Source organism: Theropithecus gelada, chromosome 2 (genome assembly GCF_003255815.1).
Source record: "Theropithecus gelada isolate Dixy chromosome 2, Tgel_1.0, whole genome shotgun sequence".
Taxonomy (NCBI): Eukaryota; Metazoa; Chordata; class Mammalia; order Primates; family Cercopithecidae; genus Theropithecus; species Theropithecus gelada.
The window spans coordinates 158,437,892-158,457,613 of record NC_037669.1 but is presented as its reverse complement, the minus strand read 5'-3'; the positions used below and the strand labels follow the sequence as shown (position 1 = coordinate 158,457,613).

The following is a 19,722-nucleotide window of genomic DNA, read 5'->3' as shown; positions in this document are numbered from 1 at the left end:
GCCTCTCAAAGTGCTAGGATTACAGGCATGAGCCACCACACCTGGCCACAAAATGTATTTTAATAACTGTTAGGGCTAGTCCCAATTATTCTATTTCAGAATTTGCATGACTTTCCTGCTGAATGCAGCTTTAATTGCATCCAGTGGCGTCTGTTGTCATGTATGTTATTATCTTCCACAATTTCGGTTTTAAAAGAATTTTTTTGTTTCATATAATTCAAACAGAAAACAGCAAAAAAGGAAATATACAGCTCAATGAATTATTATAAGGTGAAACCCTTAGGTCCACCACCCATGTCAGAAGACAGAATCTCGCTAACCACCCCAGAACCTCTCCAACATGCCATACAACCCCCGTTCCCTCCCTTCTTAATAGTAGCCACTATTTGGGCTTTTTTTTTGGAGACGGGGTTTCATTTTGTTGCCCTGGCTGAAGTATAGTTGTGTGATCATAGCTCACTGCAGCCCTGGTCTCCTGGGCTCAAGCAATCCTCCTGCCTTAGCCTCCCGAGTAGTTGGGACCATAAGCACATGCCACCATGCCTGGCTCATTTTTTTAAAATTATTTTTTAAATAGAGATGAGGTCTCACTATGTTGTCCAGGCTGGTCTTAAACTCCTGAGCTCAAGCAATCTTTTGGCCTCCCAAAGTGCTGGGATTACAGGTATGAGCCACTGTGCTCAGTCTATTTGGACACTTACAGTAATCACTTCTTTACTTTTCTATAATCAAATAATGGCATCTTTAAAGACTATATTTAGGCTTTTGCTTTTTCATGTCTTTTAGCTTATAGGTTCCTACCTTCTTTTCCATGCCCTTAATATACATTCGTTGAAGACACTGGATCATTTATGCCATAGAGTTGTACCAAAGTCTGGGTCTTGCTGATTATATCATTGTGGTGTAGTTTAACGTGTTATTCTGCTGTTTGCATTTCCTATAAATTGGGAATTGGATCTAGAAGCATCATCAGATTGAGGTTTGATTATTTTGGCAAGACTACTTCAAAGTGGTGGTGTATTCTTCATAAGAAGGCACATCATATCTTGTCCCTTTATTGTGTGATTAACTATTGATGTTCAATGCCTAGATTCTTTCATTCATTAGGGGTTACAATCTTATCATTCTTTGTTTGTTTGTTTGTTGAAACATCTTTAAAAATGGAAACTTTGCCATATCCACTATCATGTTACCCTGATGCAAACTGCACAGGAAATGCAGGTTAAATTACTTGATCCTTTCCTTTTGTCAGCTTTCAAAGTAATAGACTGGTTCCCTAGCATCTTTCAAAGATCATCAATTACCTTAGTTTATTTGGTGTCATTATGAAGTCACGACTTAAACACTATTTCATGTATTTGGATCCACTGCAGTTATTATCTCTTATGATACCTAAGTCTTCATCTTTGGACAATGGAGGTACTTTTTTTTTTAAGGTTAGTCAAGTGAAGCAGTGGGAGGGGAGAAGGAACTATATAACATCCATAAATATAATAAAGACACCCAACCAAATTCTAATTTGAATGCTCTCCAAGAAGTCAAAATAAATAAAAAGATACACCAACACAACAGGTGCATTAAAAAGATCACATACCTTGCTCCAAGGAGGTTTGCTAGGAATGTTAAAGACTCTTTTTCTGCTCCAGCACACTGGCTAAATGAAATAACACAATCCTCTAAAGGAGTCATTCCTGTCATTACTGGGACTGGTGTGAAGAGAGGATTCGACTTTGGATCAAACAAAGTCTGAAAGTCTATGCAAGTAACCTTTTAAAAACAAGAGAAACAGTAAAGCCAACCTGAAATAAGCAGCCAGTGGTTAACACTCATTCAGGCACACGAGCAATAATTCAGTTTTGATAAGAAGTTTTACTTTAATACAAACGTGTGTATGCTCATTCTCAATACATTTCATATCATAACGTTAAAATATACATATACATACACACATATGCATACATCGACTGATTACATTAGGCTATTACAATCAGTAAGATCTATCATTGGAGTTATTGAATGTTGCTTTACATTTCATTCCTTCCAATGTATTACACTATTTTTCTCATAATTCTTGGAACGTTAAAAAAAAAAAAATCAACAGTGAAATTACCCGTGATGCTTCGGTTGTAAGAAAACAGGACAAACAGTATGAGATGACCCTATAGTGACCTCCTAAGAAGGAATGTTGCTGCTGTGGCCTCTGGGAAAGAGTAACCTCTACCATATCAGGATTAGGCCCAAGAAACTTGCACATTTAACTTCAGAATTTCCCTTGCTAAAAGTAAAATCAAGAGTGTTCAAATCCAAACACCGATTTACTGTAACTGAACTGCCTAAGAAACAAACATTAACCTTCTTGGCACTCAGATAATCTTCAATACTTTATTGCAACCACTACAGTGTTGTCTTACCAGCCATGTGTTTGTAACAACTTCTCCCACAGTGGCTTCTACTTCACACCCCAGCAGAGGAACCACAGCATAATCGGCAACAGTTCTGCTCAGAAGGGACATGATTTTCCCAGCATTTTCTTTTATGATGTTTGCAATGTTAGATTCATTTTCATTACTAAAACCCAAAACAAGGAAACTCTTTTGGCTAAATAAGCCTTCTTCAGTAATTGTAGAAACATCAGGGACGCAATGACTGACAGAAGACTGGTTTTCTTCTTGCAAAGAAACGTGAGTAGAATCATTCAAGGGCTCAGCACGAGTAGAATCATTAAAGGGCCTAACTTCAGACTTCTCGGCTTCAGACGTCTTAGCCTCCACTGAAAGAGAAAAGTACATGTTTTCTAACCAACAATTTACCCTATAAAGTTCATTTCTAGCAAGGATTTTAATGTAACATGGAATCTGAGAATTTTGACCATACTTATAAAACTAAAGCTTACGTGTATAATAAAGGGATATGGATTCACTCCGTCTTCGGGGTTACCAAGAGTCCATTAGGAAGGACAAGAGCAATCATGTTAGTCCTAGGTATTCCTAGTATAATAGACACTTGAATTCGTTTAAAATTATATAGCTCCTACAGGACTGTCTTAGTTCCAAAACTGGTTTAGATGATTCACCATAAAACTAACAAAATACCATTAAGAAAAAAAATTAACAAGTCTAAATGGTGTAACGGTCAAGCCCTTAACATGGAACATGTTAATATGGAAATGACTATAAGGAAGTGGCTGGCAAATCCTAAAATATTTATTGTCTACTCCTTTAGAGAAAAAGTTTACCCTGCCACGTGATTCCAACAAGACTGGAAGCTATTCAAGAATCACTCTTTCATTTATATAAGCACTGTGACTAACTGCTTTACATGCATGTAATGCTCACATAATGCTAACTGTGAGGCTGATACTATCAGCACATCCCTTCTGTCCAAAAGGAGTCTCAGACTTGAAAAGGTTATGTAACTTGCCTAAGGTCACACAGTTAAGTGGCAGAAATGAGATACGAACCAAAGTCTGTCTGACTCCAGAGTTCATAACACCAGGTTATAGTGCCATCTTCGTATTTCTATCCTCATCTCCAAGAGACACTAGCATTTTCATTTTTAAGTAAATTGTAATATATATTAGGAACTTGTAAATTAAGTACATTGCAATATATATTAGGAACTTATGACTCCTACTAAACATAAGTATTAAAATTGTTCTTATTCACACTAAGGAAGCATAGTTTTGTCTACAGAGTTTACTGATCAGTAAGTCAGGAGAGATGGGTTCTAGTTTTATAGCCTCTTTGACCCTTGGTTTCATAATACAAGGAATAAAAGACAATAGTATACTTACAATTTATAGATATACTCATGAGAATGAATATGCTTAGATGGAATTAAAGGTGACACAATACTATAAAACATTCTGGAAAGTTCTTTTAACGGTTTTGTTAAAATGTAAACAGTTTGTTTTATAAGTGAAACCCTTTTTATTTTTTGCAAGTACAATTATTTTGCAGTCACATCTAGGAGAAAAAAAAACTTTGTTCGATGTCTACATGTTGTTGGTAAGATGGGAAGGAGGAAGAAATTCCGTAGAATTTTAGACTACTACTATAAAAACAAAGTAGAAATACTAAGTTCTTAATAAACCATCAGTAAAACTCTGAAGTTAAGAGACTCATAACAAACTAACATGTTTTACAGCAGTTCTTTCCATTTATTTTAGCAGTAGGATCTCTTTTCAAACAGATCACATCCAAAAGCCTAAGAGATACTACGTAACAAACCTATTATTCAAAAAGCTCCCCTAGGGCCGGGCGCGGTGGCTCAGGCCTGTAATCCCAGCACTTCAGGAGGCCGAGGCAGAAGGATCACAAGATCAGGAGTTTGAGACCAGCCTGGCAAACATGGTGAAACCCCATCTCTACTAAAAATACAAAAATCAGCTGAGCATGGTGGCGTGTGCTTGTAATCCCAGCTACTTGGGAGGCTGAGGCAGGAGAATTGCTTGAATCCAGGAGGTGGAGGTTGCAGTGAGCCACGACCATGCCACTGCACTCCAGCCTGGTGACACAGCGAGACTCCATCTCAAAAAAAAAAAAAAAAAAAAAACTCCCTTAAATCGAAAGCAATTCTAAGAATTAATTATAAAATATTTTACTATAGATTTTCTCAGATGCTTGGTGATCCACTGAGATTTACTATCACTTAATCCTTACAAAGTCAGTAAACCACTAGCAGCCTTAGAAAGGACGGTTTAAGAAACTAATCACCTGCCCTACACCAAGTACCCTTGTCTGAAGGATAGTATATAAAATCGCTGGCTGGGTGTGGTGGCTCATGCCTGTAATCCCAACACTCTGGGAGGCTAAGACAGGAGGATCACATGAGGCCAGGAGTTTGAGACCAGCCTGGCCAACATGGTGAAACCCTATTTCTACTAAAAATACAAAAATTAGCTGGGCGTGGTGGTGCACACCTGTACTCCCAACTACTAAGGAGGCTGAGGGAAAAGAATTGCTTGAACCCGGGAGGAGGAGGTTGCAGTGAGCCGAGATTGTAACACTATACTCCATCTTCAGTGATGGAGTGAGACCGTCTCCAAAAAAAAAAAAAAAAATCGCTTTCAGTTAATTTGTGGCTTCTTTATACCAGAGCATCCTGGAAAATTTGGATGATCTCCTGATGTGATACAATACTAAAGCATAAGTAAATGGTTTGAGAAAAGTCAATTTTGTAGTACAGAACAGTGTAAATAAAAAAGGAATGCTAGGAATTCCCTCTCAAGAAATATGGTGGGCTAGCATCTTTGAAACCCTCTCACTAAAAACACTTCAAAATATAGGATAAAATATTAAAATCCAGACCACTAAAGTGGTTACTAAATCTAGAACATTAAGTAGTTACTAAAGCTAATGGTTAGTCAAAATCTATTAAATATTTGTGCAGTAACCCAGACCCTTGGGATGTAAAGGTATCACACAAGAGACAGGAGCCAGTCCTTTGGATTCATAAAAATTAGAGGTAAAGCAGAGTATCGCCTGAGAGAACAAACCCAGAACCCATGAAGAGACATACCTTTAGTAAACAGACCAAAACCAACCAACCAACCAACCAAGCAACCAACAACAAATCTGCCCTGCAAAGGAAAAGGTCAAGAACACTGGCTTTGGGTCAAGCGGAAAAAATATCTCTTGAGAATTTGTTCATCAGAGGCTGGTCCTCAAAGTAGGTTTGGGTATAAATTCATACTAGCTGGATGGTCTAAGAAACCTCCAGCCAATACACCAACTTATAGGTGTACTGAGTTTGTAAACTCCTAGGCACCTAGACCCAAACATGAACCTTTTCTGGGGTAACAAATCCCTACCCCAAGTTTCTTAGAATTCCTAGAGTCCTAGTAAGTACAAGTTCACAATAAAAATCACAAAACACGAGAAAACCAGGCACCATAAACAATAACCAACAGAACAAATCACAGATGTTTTAATAGGTTTAATGTGTTTTAAGAAATAAAGAACAAAAAATACAAATACAAAATGACAGACTTGGCTGGGTGTGGTGGTTCACACCTGTAATCCCAGCACTTTGGGAGGCTGGGGTGGGAGGACTGCTTGAGCCCACGAGTTCAAGACCAGCCTGGGTAACACAGTAGCACCCCATCTCTATTTTTAAAAGAAAAAAATAAATGACAGACTATTTAAAAAGCTAAAACTTCTAGGAATTGAAAAATTAATTATTAAAACAGAAAATTTAATAGATGAGTAAAACAGATTAGGCAATAACTGAAGAGATGATTTGTGATCTGGAAAATTAAGTGACCCATATACAAAGCAAATGGGAGTTAAGAAAATATAGAGAATGGGGGAGAGGCAATATTCAAAGAGATAATAAACATTTCTCAACCTAACAAAAAGCAGAAAACCTACTAACTCTCAGATTCAGAAAGCACAATGAATCTCAAGCAGGACAAATAAACGGTAAAGCTCTAGGACACAAAAACCAAAAGGAAGACTATCTTAAAAACAGCCAGAGGATAAAGACAGATTGCGTGTAAAGGAAGACAGACTGACATGTGACTTCCTATCCAGCAGTCAGGGAAACAGATGACAATGAAACAATATCTCTCTGCTTAAACAAAGAAACTGTCTAGAACTGTATACCCAGCTGAAGAGTCTTAGAGAAACTAAACCAGTCTCTAAAGGATATTATTTTAGGAAGAAAGAAAATGATTCCAGAAGAGAGGTCTCAGATGTAAGAAGAACTGGGGAGAGCAAAACAACAGTTAAACGTGTTAGTAAATGAAACAAATGTTGATTATATAAAAGGATAATGCCTAATTGTGAGATTTTAAAAGATAATGAAAATACTAGACAAAATCACATAAGCTGAGTACGTTGATGAGTGGGGATAGGGAGAAGGGCTAGTTGTGATCATTAACATATTCTAGGCCAGGCTTCGTGGCTCACGAAGCACTTTGGGAGGCCGAGGCGGGCAGATCACCTGAGGTCGGGAGTTCAAGACCAGCCTGGTCAACATGGAGAAACCCCATCTCTACTAAAAATACAAAATTAGCCAGGGCTGGTGGCACATGACTGTAATCCCAGCTACTTGGGAGGCTGAGGCAGGAGAATCATTTGAACCCGGGAGGTGGAGGTTGCAGTGAGCCAAGATCACGGCCACTGCACTCCAGCCTGGACAACAAGAGCGAAATTCTGCTTCAAAAAAAAAAAAAAAGAGTTTTCTAAGGTTCTTGTTTAATTTGAGTAGATTAAAATTCTGATTAACTTTAGATTTTAAGTTATGATACACATTAAATTTATTTAAATTTATATATTTTGGCCATATTAGGTATTTTATAAAGTCTCTTTTTAATAAAAAAGAAGTAATGACGTTTATAATGCTTCACTGGCAATTTACCTTACTACATAGAGTACACACTGAGGTGGTAAGTCCACAGTACAGTGTTTCATGCATGAAAGACCACAATAATCCAGTAAGAAGCATTCGTTACAAGGTTTTAATAAAAGGCTCATGCTATTAGAAACTCACACACAAATCAAGCAATGCCTGTATATGTAACAAATCAAAATAGAGCTAGTTAGCTGAAGAGAGAGAGGGTTAAAGGGTTCAGGACCCTATCGTCTTGCCTGCTCAGAAAAAAAGTTATAAGCAAAACTTTAAGGAAAGAAAAAGGTTAATTTAACTTAAAATATTCTAGAAAACTTGGCAGAGATCACATATGTATGTATTAGGCTACTAAAATATTTCTTACTAACTACAAATACTAATGAAGCATTTCTTACCTACTGTGGAGCTATCATTTTCATACTGAGAGAGCAGATCTTCATCAGCTTGCTCATGCTTTTCACTAGGAGCAAAGTCTTTCTTAGAGAAGCTGCTGTTCTTCTTTTTTAAAAGAGCTGCTTTACTTTCAGGCTGATCTGAAACTGGAATTTCCACTGGCTGGTAATTAGCATGGATATATGGTTCTTCAGAAAGCATATAACCTTTACTGAAACACTCTAGCAACCACTTTGCTCCCACTACATGAGGCCTACAAAAACAGCACATAGTTATGTATTAGTGCAAGCTATAAAGACCATCATCCCACTTGTCATGCGGTTTCCAGAACTGCATGGATACGCAATTTTAAGAAAAATTATGTAGTAGAAATTGATTTGAATTAAAAACTGAAAAAACCTGTGGGCCGATTTATTCCAAAACTGCTTCAGTTCATCATCATAATCTCCCACAATAACATGAGTTACATCTTCATTAAGCTGGTTAAAACGAACTCCACCTCCACTATTAATAAGTCTTCTCAGTTTATCTAGCTTTCTGCCACTAAAACCGCAAAGATACATCTGCAAGAAAGAAAATATTTAATGTATATAACATGCTTTCTCTCAATAGAAAAAAACTAAAAATATATATCTAAATCCACTGCGTATAAATACGACAACTTGTGTACATTTAAGATATATGAATAAATATATTCTGAAACTTTTGATTTTTTAACCGTTCTGTAACTTTGATTTTTTAATCACTCTTTACAATCTCATACAGCATTATTATCTTTCACAGTAGATATCTGATAAGTATTTTGAGGCTATAAATAAAATAGAAGCCAGATTCCAACATCTTCTAAATATTAGTGCATACCAATTTCTAAAATGCAGGTAACTTCTTTAACTGTGAAGCTTACTTGTAAATTTTAAAGTAATTATAAAAGTAAACTGTAGTTAGCTTTCTGAATTCGGAACACCTGGGCTTAAATTGTGTGTGTGTGTGTGTGTGGGCGCGCGCGTGTGCATGTGTGTGTGTGCATGAGCGTGCGTGTGTGTGCGCGTGTGTGGGCGGGGGGTGTTGTTTTTTGCCAGCTGCCAATGATTAACGACAATAGGCAAGTTGCTTATACTCTTTAAACCAATTTTCTTTCTTTCTTTTTTTTTTTTTTTTTTGAGACGGAGTCTCGCTCTGTCGCCCAGGCTGGAGTGCAGTGGCCGGATCTCAGCTCACTGCAAGCTCCGCCTCCCGGGTTCACGCCATTCTCCTGCCTCAGGCTCCAGAGTAGCTGGGACTACAGGCGCCCGCCACCTCGCCCGGCTAGTTTTTTGTATTTTTTAGTAGAGACGGGGTTTCACCGGGTTAGCCAGGATAGTCTCGATCTCCTGACCTTGTGATCCGCCCGTCTCGGCCTCCCAAAGTGCTGGGATTACAGGCTTGAGCCACCGCGCCCGGCCTAAACCAATTTTCTTACCTATAAATTGATGTTACCTTATTCACAGAGTTGACTGAACAAAAAATACATGTACGTCAAAGAACTGAACACAATGCTTTGAGGATAACATGTATGCAGTAATTTATTTTTAACCACCAGGATTTATACATTTAAATCAATTTAATCAATATAAAAATCATTTTACCTCTATTTTACATAAGGTGACCTTAAAAAAAATTTAAGTATAACAAATGTATCCCAAACTGTATTTACACCCCAAATTAAATCACCCCCATTACTAGACTATATTTTAACAAATAATTGGAATCATATACTTTCTATATGTAAGAAATAATTAAAAGTTATATCTAGAATTGGTAGTCTAGGATAAAAGATCACACAAAACACCTCTGGGCCAGGTGTGGTGGCTCATGCCTGTAATCCCAGCACTCTGTGAGGCCAAGGCGGCAGACCGCTTGAGGTCAGAAGTTCAAGACCAGCCTGGCCAATAAGGTGAAACCCCGTCTCTACTAAAAATACAAAAAACTAGCCGGGCGTGGTGGTGGGCGCCTGTAGTCCCAGCTACTTGGGAGGCTGAGGCAGGAGAATGGCATGAACCCGGGAGGTGGAGCTTGCAATGAGTCGAGATCGTGCCACCGCACTCCAGCCTGGGTGACAGAGCGAGACTCCGTCCCAAAAACAAAAAAAAAAAATAGAAAAAGTAGCCAGGCATGGTGGCACACACCTGTAATCCCAACTACTTAGGAGGCTGAGGCAGAATTGCTTGAACCTAAGAGGAAGATGTTGCAGTGAACTGAGATCACGCCACTGCACTCCAGTCTAGGCGACAGAGCAAGTCTCCGTCTCAAAACAAAAACAAAAGCCCACCTTTTGTTTAGCTAGTAAGTTGGTAAGTTTAAAAAAAAAAAAAAAAAAAAGGGTAATTTGCTAAATTTCCTTTTTTTTTTTTTAAATTTTGAGATGGAGTTTCACTCTTGTTGACCAGGCTGGAGTGCAATGGCACAATCTCGGCTCACTGCAACCTCCGCCTCCTGGGTTCAAGCGATTCTCCTACCTCAGTCTCCCAAGTAGCTGGGATTACAGGCGCCTGCCACAACGCCCAGCTAATGTTTTTGTATTTTTAGTAGAGATGGGGTTTCACCATGTTGGCCAGGCTGGTCTTGAACTCCTGACCTCAGATATCTGCCTGCTTGGGCCTCCCAAAGTGCTGGGATTACAGGCATGAGCCACCACGCCCAGCTCCAATTTCCCTTCTTAACAATAAGGTAGGGTTAAATTTTTGCTACTCTGTGAAAATTAATGCACAGCCAAGTCATTCTACAAATAGGAATACATTAAGTTTTCCAATCTAAGACAGCCGAAAAAGTATAGCATATGATGTTTCCATCAACAAACTCATAAGACAATTATTCATATACTAAAAAATTAAATAGCCCAAGAAATACCAAACAAAGCAGTGGCTCTAATGGTGAGGAACACAGACTTTGGAGTAGATAACTGGCCACTTAATGTCTCTCTGTGTGACTCTGAACAAGAATTTTAATTCTCTAAGTCTTACCCTCAAGATAATATCCATTTTAGAGTTATCTGTGGGAATTAAATGAGATTTTATATATATATTAACATACATAAAATGATCAGTACAGTGTCTAATACACTGTAAACACTGAGATGATAGTTATAAATAAAAGTCCAAACCTGGGCAACATAGTGAGACCTTGTCTCTACAAAAAAATTTTAAAACCTAGCCAGTTGTAGTGGCACATGCCTGTAGTCCTAACTGCTCGTGGACTAAGGGGTGGCTGATGCCCAGGAGTTCGAGGTTACAGGACGCTATGATTGTGCCACTGTATTCCAGTCTGGGCGACAGAGTGAGACTCTATCTCAAAAAAATAAAAATAAAAAATCCAATAAGTCGTTCAGAAACTAAGTGCTCTCAAAATACAGCAGATGGAAAGATTAATGTAGTTAGGAGGGTTGAGAGAAGAGTTAAAACCTGAAATGAACTTTTAAAAGGTAACAGAGGAAGATACCTCACAGGCAGAGGGACTCTTGCAGCCAAAGGATGGACATGGTCTAGTAAGCACATCTACTTAGCTAGAGTGGAGAGTTTACATAGGTAGTAAGAAGCAAGCCCAACTCTGAAGGGTCTTCAAAGTCAGGCCAGGAAATGCTAATGCATATCATCACTTACTGCATGTATTATATAATAAAGACGTACCCGACAACCATCTAATAAATCTTCAGGTGCTTGAAATGCACTGACATCCAGATTTTCTAGATTTTCAAGTGTAGGCTCCAGTTTGCTGTTAAGTGAATTACATATTGATTCACTTATGCAACTTGCATTTATGTTGGAAATATTGCTGACATCTGAAAGAGTACGACCTACATATTTTGAAAACATGTATAAATTTATGGGAGATAAAATAATCGTCATTATATATTGTCTATGGATTAACTTTTCTTACAAATATAGGGCAATAAACAACTTCCAAAGTAAGATTCAGGGGTGTTTACTGAAATCTTAGTGGCAAAGTATAAAAAGGGAAAATGAAATTAATTAAGCCTCTTATCTTATTTAAATGAAAATAGATTTAACACATTTTCCTAATAATGTCTTGTTTCCCATAAAAATCTGAAGTTGCTGACTTTAAGGTCCAAGGGGCTTACATTTGAAAAAATATTTTAAACATTTTGCCAACACAACACCTACAAAATAGAAACAGTTTCAATTTTTATACAAATACAGACGATCTATAACAATTGCAGCAAAACCGTAAATTAAGGAAAGATTAATATATGCATGTCAGTAATGTTTAAAAGATTAATACTTGTATCTTAAGCCTCCATCTACCATTGTTCTTAATTTCTTTGATCATCTTTTGCATTACATCAGGGTATAAAAGAAAGCATTCATTCATTCTAAAAAAAAGTTATGAACAGTTCAGTACTAACTTTTTACACAATTTGACTATTATACAATTATGCCTAGAAGCACAGCAAACAAGAAAAAGAAATTCCCTATCTCAGTGATTCTATTAACATACTGATTATTACACAGAAATATGACTGTCTCCAGAATATTTAATCTCAGTGAGACTCACTATCAATTGTGTTGATGTGGCCAGTAGGAGTTGAAGAATTGGGCATAGTCTTTGCTTCTGGCCTAGGTTCTGTCTTGTACATGGATTCATCCTGACAAAAACCTTTCTCGATACTGTCAAAAAACCACTGCGTGGTCACACAGTGTACATTCCATCTCTTGGCACACTCATACTTCTGACCTGTAGCGTTAAGAAAGAAATAGAGAAAACAGGAGAAACCAAGAAATGAAAACCATTAAAATCTATCTTTGCAGATATATTCAAATTATAACAGGTTAATTTTTTTTTTTTGAGATGGGGTCTCACTGTGTTGCCCAGGCTGGAGTGCAGTGGTGAGATCTTGGCTCACTGCAACCTCCACCTCCCTCCTGGGTTCAAGCGATTCTCCTGCCTTAGCCTCCTGAGTAGCTAAGATTACAGACACGTGTCACCATGTCTGGTTAATTTTTTTGTATTTTTAGTAGAGACGGGGTTTCACCATGTTGGCCAGGTCTCAAACTCCTGACCTCAGGTGATCTGCCCGCCTTGGCCTCCTAAAGTGCTGGGATTACAGGCGTGAGCAACTACACCTGGCTGTAACAGGTTATTTTAAAAACCTATCAACAAAATTAAAGTTACCAGTACTTACTCTTAAACAGTATGCTACATAGTTTATTACAAAGTAGTATTTTAGCTTACTGCCTAATTATATTTTCTATGTGTTGTATAAATACACATGCCATGTGAGAGGGTTTATCTTTTACACAAACTGCAGGAAGACAGGAGCAACTGTGGGGTAACAGAATTAACACTGGAGTTGGGTTTGCATATAGGCTCCATCATTTACTTTCTTTAAACCAGCTTGTACAATGTGAAAATTGTAAATGTGTGCAATATAATAAATTCTAACTTTGAACAGACTATTCCAATGTCAACAGGCTTCTACTTAAAGTCCAGGATAGATAAGCCAATAGATAAATTACGTTAAAAATATGTATCTTTTTATTACCTTAAAAATCTTTAACACAATGTTTTTGAAGCAGTATCACAGAGGAATTGAGGTCAATATGTCACATGAAATGTTTTTTGGCATTCTTGAGAGAATCAACAATGGACAGTCTTCAGATTCAGAAAAACAACAGCAGTATCAACTCTACTCACAGTGATCCTATCACAATTGGCCATACCCAAAGTTCTGACTTAAGGACAATTACCATTTAATCTTAATTTCTTCTCAATCTAGGTAGCTTAGTAAAACACGGTACACATATAAAAGGCAATAATAAAAACATTAACAAAACTCATCTTTTATCAATTTGTGTATATTTTAAGAGTGCTGATAAAAAATCATCCAGAATAATGTTATGGAACACCAAACCTAACAGCAATTTTAAAGAATTTTTCTTGTTGGTAATGTCTTTTTCGTTTTTTACTGCCTCATGTTCCGCAAGGTGTGTCTTCCAGTTAAAACTTGTAGTTCATTCAGTCAAACTAAAACTAAGTTAAGCCTTTTTAAATTAGTCATTAGAAAGAAATGCCAATTAGCTATATTTATTAGTTTTCCTGTTATTTACCCAAACTTCTTGTCATTATTTGGTAATTGTGTGAGGAACATTTTTAAAAAATCAAAAGATACAAAAGTAAGCTTAAATAAAACATCACTAAAAGTTTTTGGTTTTTTTATACTTACTCAATGACCTGAATAAATATGAAAGAAAGTCATATAATCGGTTTATAGATTGTGACCCAAACTACCTTTGCAAGATGTTAGAGAAAACAGTATCAAACTAGATTAATGACATGTCAGAAGTAAAAGCTGTTCTGTAAAGATGTTAAAATATGAAATACTAGTGGCTGGGCATGGTGGCTCATGCCTGGAATCCCAGCACTTTAGGAGGTCGAGGTGGGCAGATCGCTTGAGGTCAGTTAGAGGCCAGTCTGGCCAACATGGTGAAGGCCCGTCTCTATTAAAAATAAAAAATTATCCAGGCGTGATGGCAGGTGACTGTAATCCCAGCTACTCGGGAGGCTGAGTTGGGAGAATCACTTGATCCCGGGAGGCAGAGGTTGCAGTGAGCTGAGATTGTGCCACTGCCCTCCAGCCTGGGCAACAGAGCAAGACTCTATCTCAAAGTAAATAAATAAATACAAATAAAATACTAAATACTAGAGAAAATGTTTCATTTGTCCCTTTGTGAAACACAGTTTTACCTTTTGGTTCTTGCACAATGAGGTGTGTACATTCATTCATTTTCAATTGTCCCATGTATTGACCTCCATGCTTAACCGTGAGTTGCTGAACTTCCTTCCTGTCTAAGCCACATAAGCCAGTCACACAGATTATGCAACCAAGAAAAATAGGACACTTGAAATCTTCCATATTTATATCAGTGTATCTAGTTATTTTTCTGTGGGAATGAAATGATTAAAAAAGAAAATATTAAATTTACCAGAAGAATAATGAAAAACACAAATACCACTATTGCTTTCCTCATTTTTTAGGATTTAAAATCATTTTTTTACAAAGGAGAACCACCAAACAGAATTACGCTAATTGCTCACCGAGTTCAATAACATGTCTCTAACACAAAGTAATTGTTTCAGATACAGTCTCTCAAAACCATTTTAAGGGAAAAATATACATTTCCTTAACTCTAGCCCTTGCTGGTCACAGTGGTATATTTTCCAAAATTGTAAGTCTGAATCTCTACTTAAAAACCCAAAGGTAATTTGGTTGCCTATTAGAAAAACGAACTTTTTAATCTTCCCATTATTCTATATAAGTAAAAGCAATGATTTCTGGCAAAATACCAACAAAAATATCATTATTCTGTTGCCATGCAAGGCAGATGTGCTGATGAAGTAATCACATTGGGAATGAGAGTTGCTGACATGGAGACATACTTAGGATATGCCGGATGGTGTTGAAAACAAGCCCAGAAAAATGCCGATATAATTCATATGCCAATAGAATTCTGTGGTATTTGGTCTTGTGGTTGTTTATCTAGTTGCAGGGGAACTAAAGTGCGCCCCTTGAAATAAGCTCTAAGCTCCATGAGGGAAGTGACTATCTGTTTTGCTTACTAAATATAACTAAAGCCTAGCTCGGGTCAGATATGTAAAATGGGCTCAGTTAACATTTATTAAATGATCACATCTCAGCTGATGACTTACATATGTTTATATTCAACCTTACATATGCCATTTTTTGGAAGGAATGCAACTGCCAAAATGACTAATTTATTCTCTATCTTAACACACGGGAATGGAGTTGAAGGATAATGCAACATGAAAGCTACAGAATTGCCAAACTCGTTTTCTCAATATTTCAGAAACATTTACAGCTGAGAACTTTATCGCCAAAGCATTTATCACTCTGTAGCTAATGATAAACCCTTAGCCCATTCTATGCCTGTCAACTTATGTCTTGGTAATAAGAGCTTGTAGATCCTGTTCTTCTGTTTTTGCTGGAGAAAACAGTAATGACACTATTTTTTTCCCTGAATGATAAATCCAAAGAGTATATCACATGCCAAAAATGACTGAATGCATCATTTTTTCAAATCTAGAAAATATAAAAATGTCTTTCTTACTTCTCTTGTGACTTCTCCCAAAGTGTTTTTATCCAAGAGGGAAGCAAAATAGGTTTCTTCAGGTTTGCAGCAACTAAGTATTTTTTGCTACCAACTTCTCCCGCAATAAGGTGAGTTACTGATACGTTAAGGTCTCTGTATACTCGTCCGCCCATCATTTGTACATATTTATGAACTTCTTCCTGTAGCCCCAAAAGAGAACACATTAATACTGAAGCAAACAATATTGCTTCCATTTTTATACACGATCTCATAAATACATTTTACTTTTGACAGTTTGAACACATAAGTGTTACATAACATTATAAAGTTAAACAATTAACCAAATTATTTTTTGGGAGATAAATATGAATTATATTTTAAAAAGATTATTTTCCTATATTTATCCCTTTCAACTCCATGAATGTATTAAACTATTATACAGAGCATGTATAAATCTTTGCTTCTATATATTTTAATATACATGTGTATTTTTAACAACATAAATTGTATCTATATAATATATAAATACATGTTTTAGCCAGGCTTGGTGGTGCATGCCTGTAGTCCCAGCTACTCAGGAGGCTGAGGCATGAAGATTACTTGAGCCCAGGAAATCAAGGTTGTAGTGAGTTGTTATTGTGCCACTGCACTCCAGCGTGGGTGACAGTAAGACCTTGTCCCAAATATATATATATATATATATATGTATTTCTATAGCTCTCTCTCAGAATGATTTTTGTTTTTTGTTTCCGAGATGAAGTCTTGCTCTGTCGCCCAGGCTGGAGTGCAGTGGCGTGATGTTGGCTCACTGCAACCTCCGCCTCCCCAATTCAAACAATTTAGAATCCTTTTTTTAAAAGGCTGTCTACCTATAGCTGAAAAAAATGTAAGTGATTTAAAAATGAGTGTCCTTTTAAATTAAAACAAAAAATTTAAAGTAGCCAGTTTTCAACAAAAGAAATTCTATATTCAATTTACTTAAAAAAGTATATGTATACATATATGCACACCGTGGTTGTATAGTGAACTTTGTTAAAAGTCACGAACAATAAATGGAAGGTCTTTTATCTTCTATGCAGTGAAAAATTTAGAATAAGAGATACATAAATTGTTCAATCATGATGAGGTCAATATCTACCCTTTTTTCTTTTTCCAGACTTGTACAAGATACGGTCACATCAGACATCACCATATTATAAACTGGATGTTCGGCTCTTGGGACACATCGCTGGTGGTGCATACAAAATATGACTACTTGTGGACCAACAATTCTGCAGCCAAGCTACGAAAGAGAGAAAAGTTTACATGAGTTAAGAAGGAAAAGACCACCAGTCTTACCAAATTACATTTTGTAACATTCACCAATTCTTTACCAAAGTTGATGATCACTGTGGAAAAATCAGCAAATTGTTATAAGAAAAAAATAAAGACGACTATATAATTTCTCAGATATACTATACATTAAACACTCACACACAAAAGCAAATCAAACAATGCAAACTATCAAAAGAAATAAACTTCAGGCCAGGCACAGTGGCTCACGCCTGTAATCCCAGCGCTTCAGAGAAGGCCAAGGGGGGTGGATCACCTGAGGTCAGGAGATCCAGACCAGCCTGGCCAACACGGTGAAACTCTGTCTCTACTAAAAATACAAAAATTAGCCGGGTGCAGTGGTGGGCACCTGCAATCCCAGCCTCTAGGGAGGCTGAGGCAGGACAATTGCTTGAACCCAGGAGGCAGAGGTTGCAGTGAGCTGAGATCACGTCACTGCACTCCAGCCTGGGCGACAGAGTAAGACCCTATATCAGAAAAAGAAAAGAAACTTCAAGAGCCCCTTTCACTCAAAACTGCCTTACTGCTTACACCTATAAGCCCAATACTTTGGGAGGCTGAGGTGGGAGGATCACTTGAGCCCAGGAGTTCAAGACCAGCCTGACCAACATCGAGAAACCCCGTCTCTACTAAAAATACAAAAACTAGTCAGGTGTGGTGGTATACATCTGTAATCCCAGCTATTCAGGAGGCTAAGGCACAAGAATCACTTGAACCAAGGAAGCAGAAGTTGCAGTGGGCTGAGATCGTGTCACTGCACTAAAGCCTGGGCAACAGAACAAGACGCTGTCTCAAAAAAAAAAAAAAAAAAAAAAAAAAAAAAAAAGCCTACTGTAACATAATTAGCCTTTCAATCCTGGTCTTGCCAAACCAAAAGAATGCCAATGTACTCATAAGTTGCATAATACTTCATAATCGGCAAAGAATGTATGTCAACTGAAGCAAAGATAAACCAAAAAACAGACTACCAAAGGAACACACTAGAAGTCAGCAAACCTTTTTGAGGTGATCAAAGACAATGCCACTAAAAGGGTCACAGATATAAAGTGATCTATCATTCTCCTTTATCTTCAATGCCTCTTCTTTTGTAATAATCTGAAGATATTCTTCTGATTGGAATTCTTTTATGGACTGAAAGAAAAAATAAAATAAGAATGTACCTGAAATGACTCCCCTTGTATTTAGGTCCTATTCAAATTCCATCTCAAATGCAGCCTTTTCCCTATTGAAAATCACCATCATGTCTCACTTAGACCTCTGCAGAAGGCTCCCAAATGGTCTTTTTCCCTCCCTTGCCCTAAATCTGTTCTCTACACAGCAGTTAATAATCTTTTTAAAAATACAAGTCAGATCATGTCACTGTCTGCTCAAAACCTAATGTCTTCACACCGCACCCAGAATAAAATCCACATTTCTTACTATAGCCTTCAAGACAACACAGTCTGGTTCCTGCCTATCTTCCCACCTTTACCTCCTACTTCTCGTCTCCCTTGCTTACTCTATTCCAGCCACTCCCACTTTCTTGCCTGCCCTGGAACAAGCCAACCATAACCTCATTTAGACGCTCTGCTCTTGATCTTGCGGCAGGGAATACTCTTTTTCCAAGTTTTCACCTGACTTAATCCCCCACTTCAATCAGGTCTGCTTAAATGTCACCTCCCCAGAGATGCCTATCCTAACCATGCTTTCTCAAATACCCTTCCTCTACCCTTTTAGTCTATTTTATTTAAAAATACATATATATATAGTTTTGTCTCTCTCCCCTGGAAGTTTCGTTATGTTTGCTACTATATCCTGACACCCAGTAAGCACTCAAAAATGTTCTGAACCAATTTTGAGGTCCTTATGTTAAATACAGTAATCCCTTTAAAACTGTAAGTCAGATCATGTTTACTCTTCTGATTGAAACCCTCCAATGGCTCTCCACTGAGAGAAAAATGGCCCACAAGGCCCTACATGACCTCTTTACCATTATTCTCTGACACATTCCTTAACACTCTTCCCCCATCCCTCACTTACTACACAACAGAACACTAAACTTGGATAAAGACTACAGACACTTTCCCAGGGGCTGTATAACATTCTCTGCCTGAAACATTCTTCTCCAAATATCTGCAAAGCATCTCACCTCCTTCACGTTTACTCAAATATCTTTTCCTCCATAAAGCCTACCCTGATGGCACCCTATTTAAAATTATAACCCCCTTTTCTTCCCACCCCCAAGAAACATCCTCTGGAACCCCTTAACCTGTTTTGCTTTTCTCTCTTCCCAATTTATCATGTCTGATTAGTGTCTATGTCCTCCTGTTAGAATGTAAGCTCTGAGAGAACAGAAATCTTTGCCTGTTCTGATCACTGATAAATCCCAAGTACTAGAGAAGTGCCTATCAAATCATGAACACTTCAATAAATACTTGCTGAATGAATGAAATTTTTAAAAATCTGCTACAAATGCTTCTCAAACTTTAATGCACACTGACGATCTTGTTAAAAATGCAGATTCTAAGTGGTGAGTCTGGATTGGAGGCCAAGATTCTGCATT

The 19,722-nt window shown here is 37.5% G+C and overlaps 1 protein-coding gene across 3 annotated transcripts in view; it reads right to left on the bottom strand.

Moving 5' to 3' along the window:
• The window catches only part of TOPBP1 (DNA topoisomerase II binding protein 1), a 65,441-nt gene that overhangs the window by 44,340 nt on the left and 1,379 nt on the right, over window positions 1-19,722 (bottom strand). For 2 of the 3 annotated variants that reach the window (XM_025376293.1, XM_025376292.1), the window contains exons 3-12: window positions 18,177-18,311; window positions 16,987-17,130; window positions 15,867-16,048; window positions 14,485-14,681; window positions 12,295-12,474; window positions 11,409-11,575; window positions 8,146-8,309; window positions 7,749-7,999; window positions 2,412-2,770; window positions 1,595-1,767 (exon numbers count right to left, since the gene is read on the bottom strand). In XM_025376293.1, the coding sequence (XP_025232078.1) occupies window positions 1,595-1,767; window positions 2,412-2,770; window positions 7,749-7,999; window positions 8,146-8,309; window positions 11,409-11,575; window positions 12,295-12,474; window positions 14,485-14,681; window positions 15,867-16,048; window positions 16,987-17,130; window positions 18,177-18,311 (1,952 nt within the window). The remainder of the gene's footprint in view (window positions 1-1,594; window positions 1,768-2,411; window positions 2,771-7,748; window positions 8,000-8,145; window positions 8,310-11,408; window positions 11,576-12,294; window positions 12,475-14,484; window positions 14,682-15,866; window positions 16,049-16,986; window positions 17,131-18,176; window positions 18,312-19,722) is intronic. The other variant, XM_025376294.1, reaches the window with a different exon arrangement.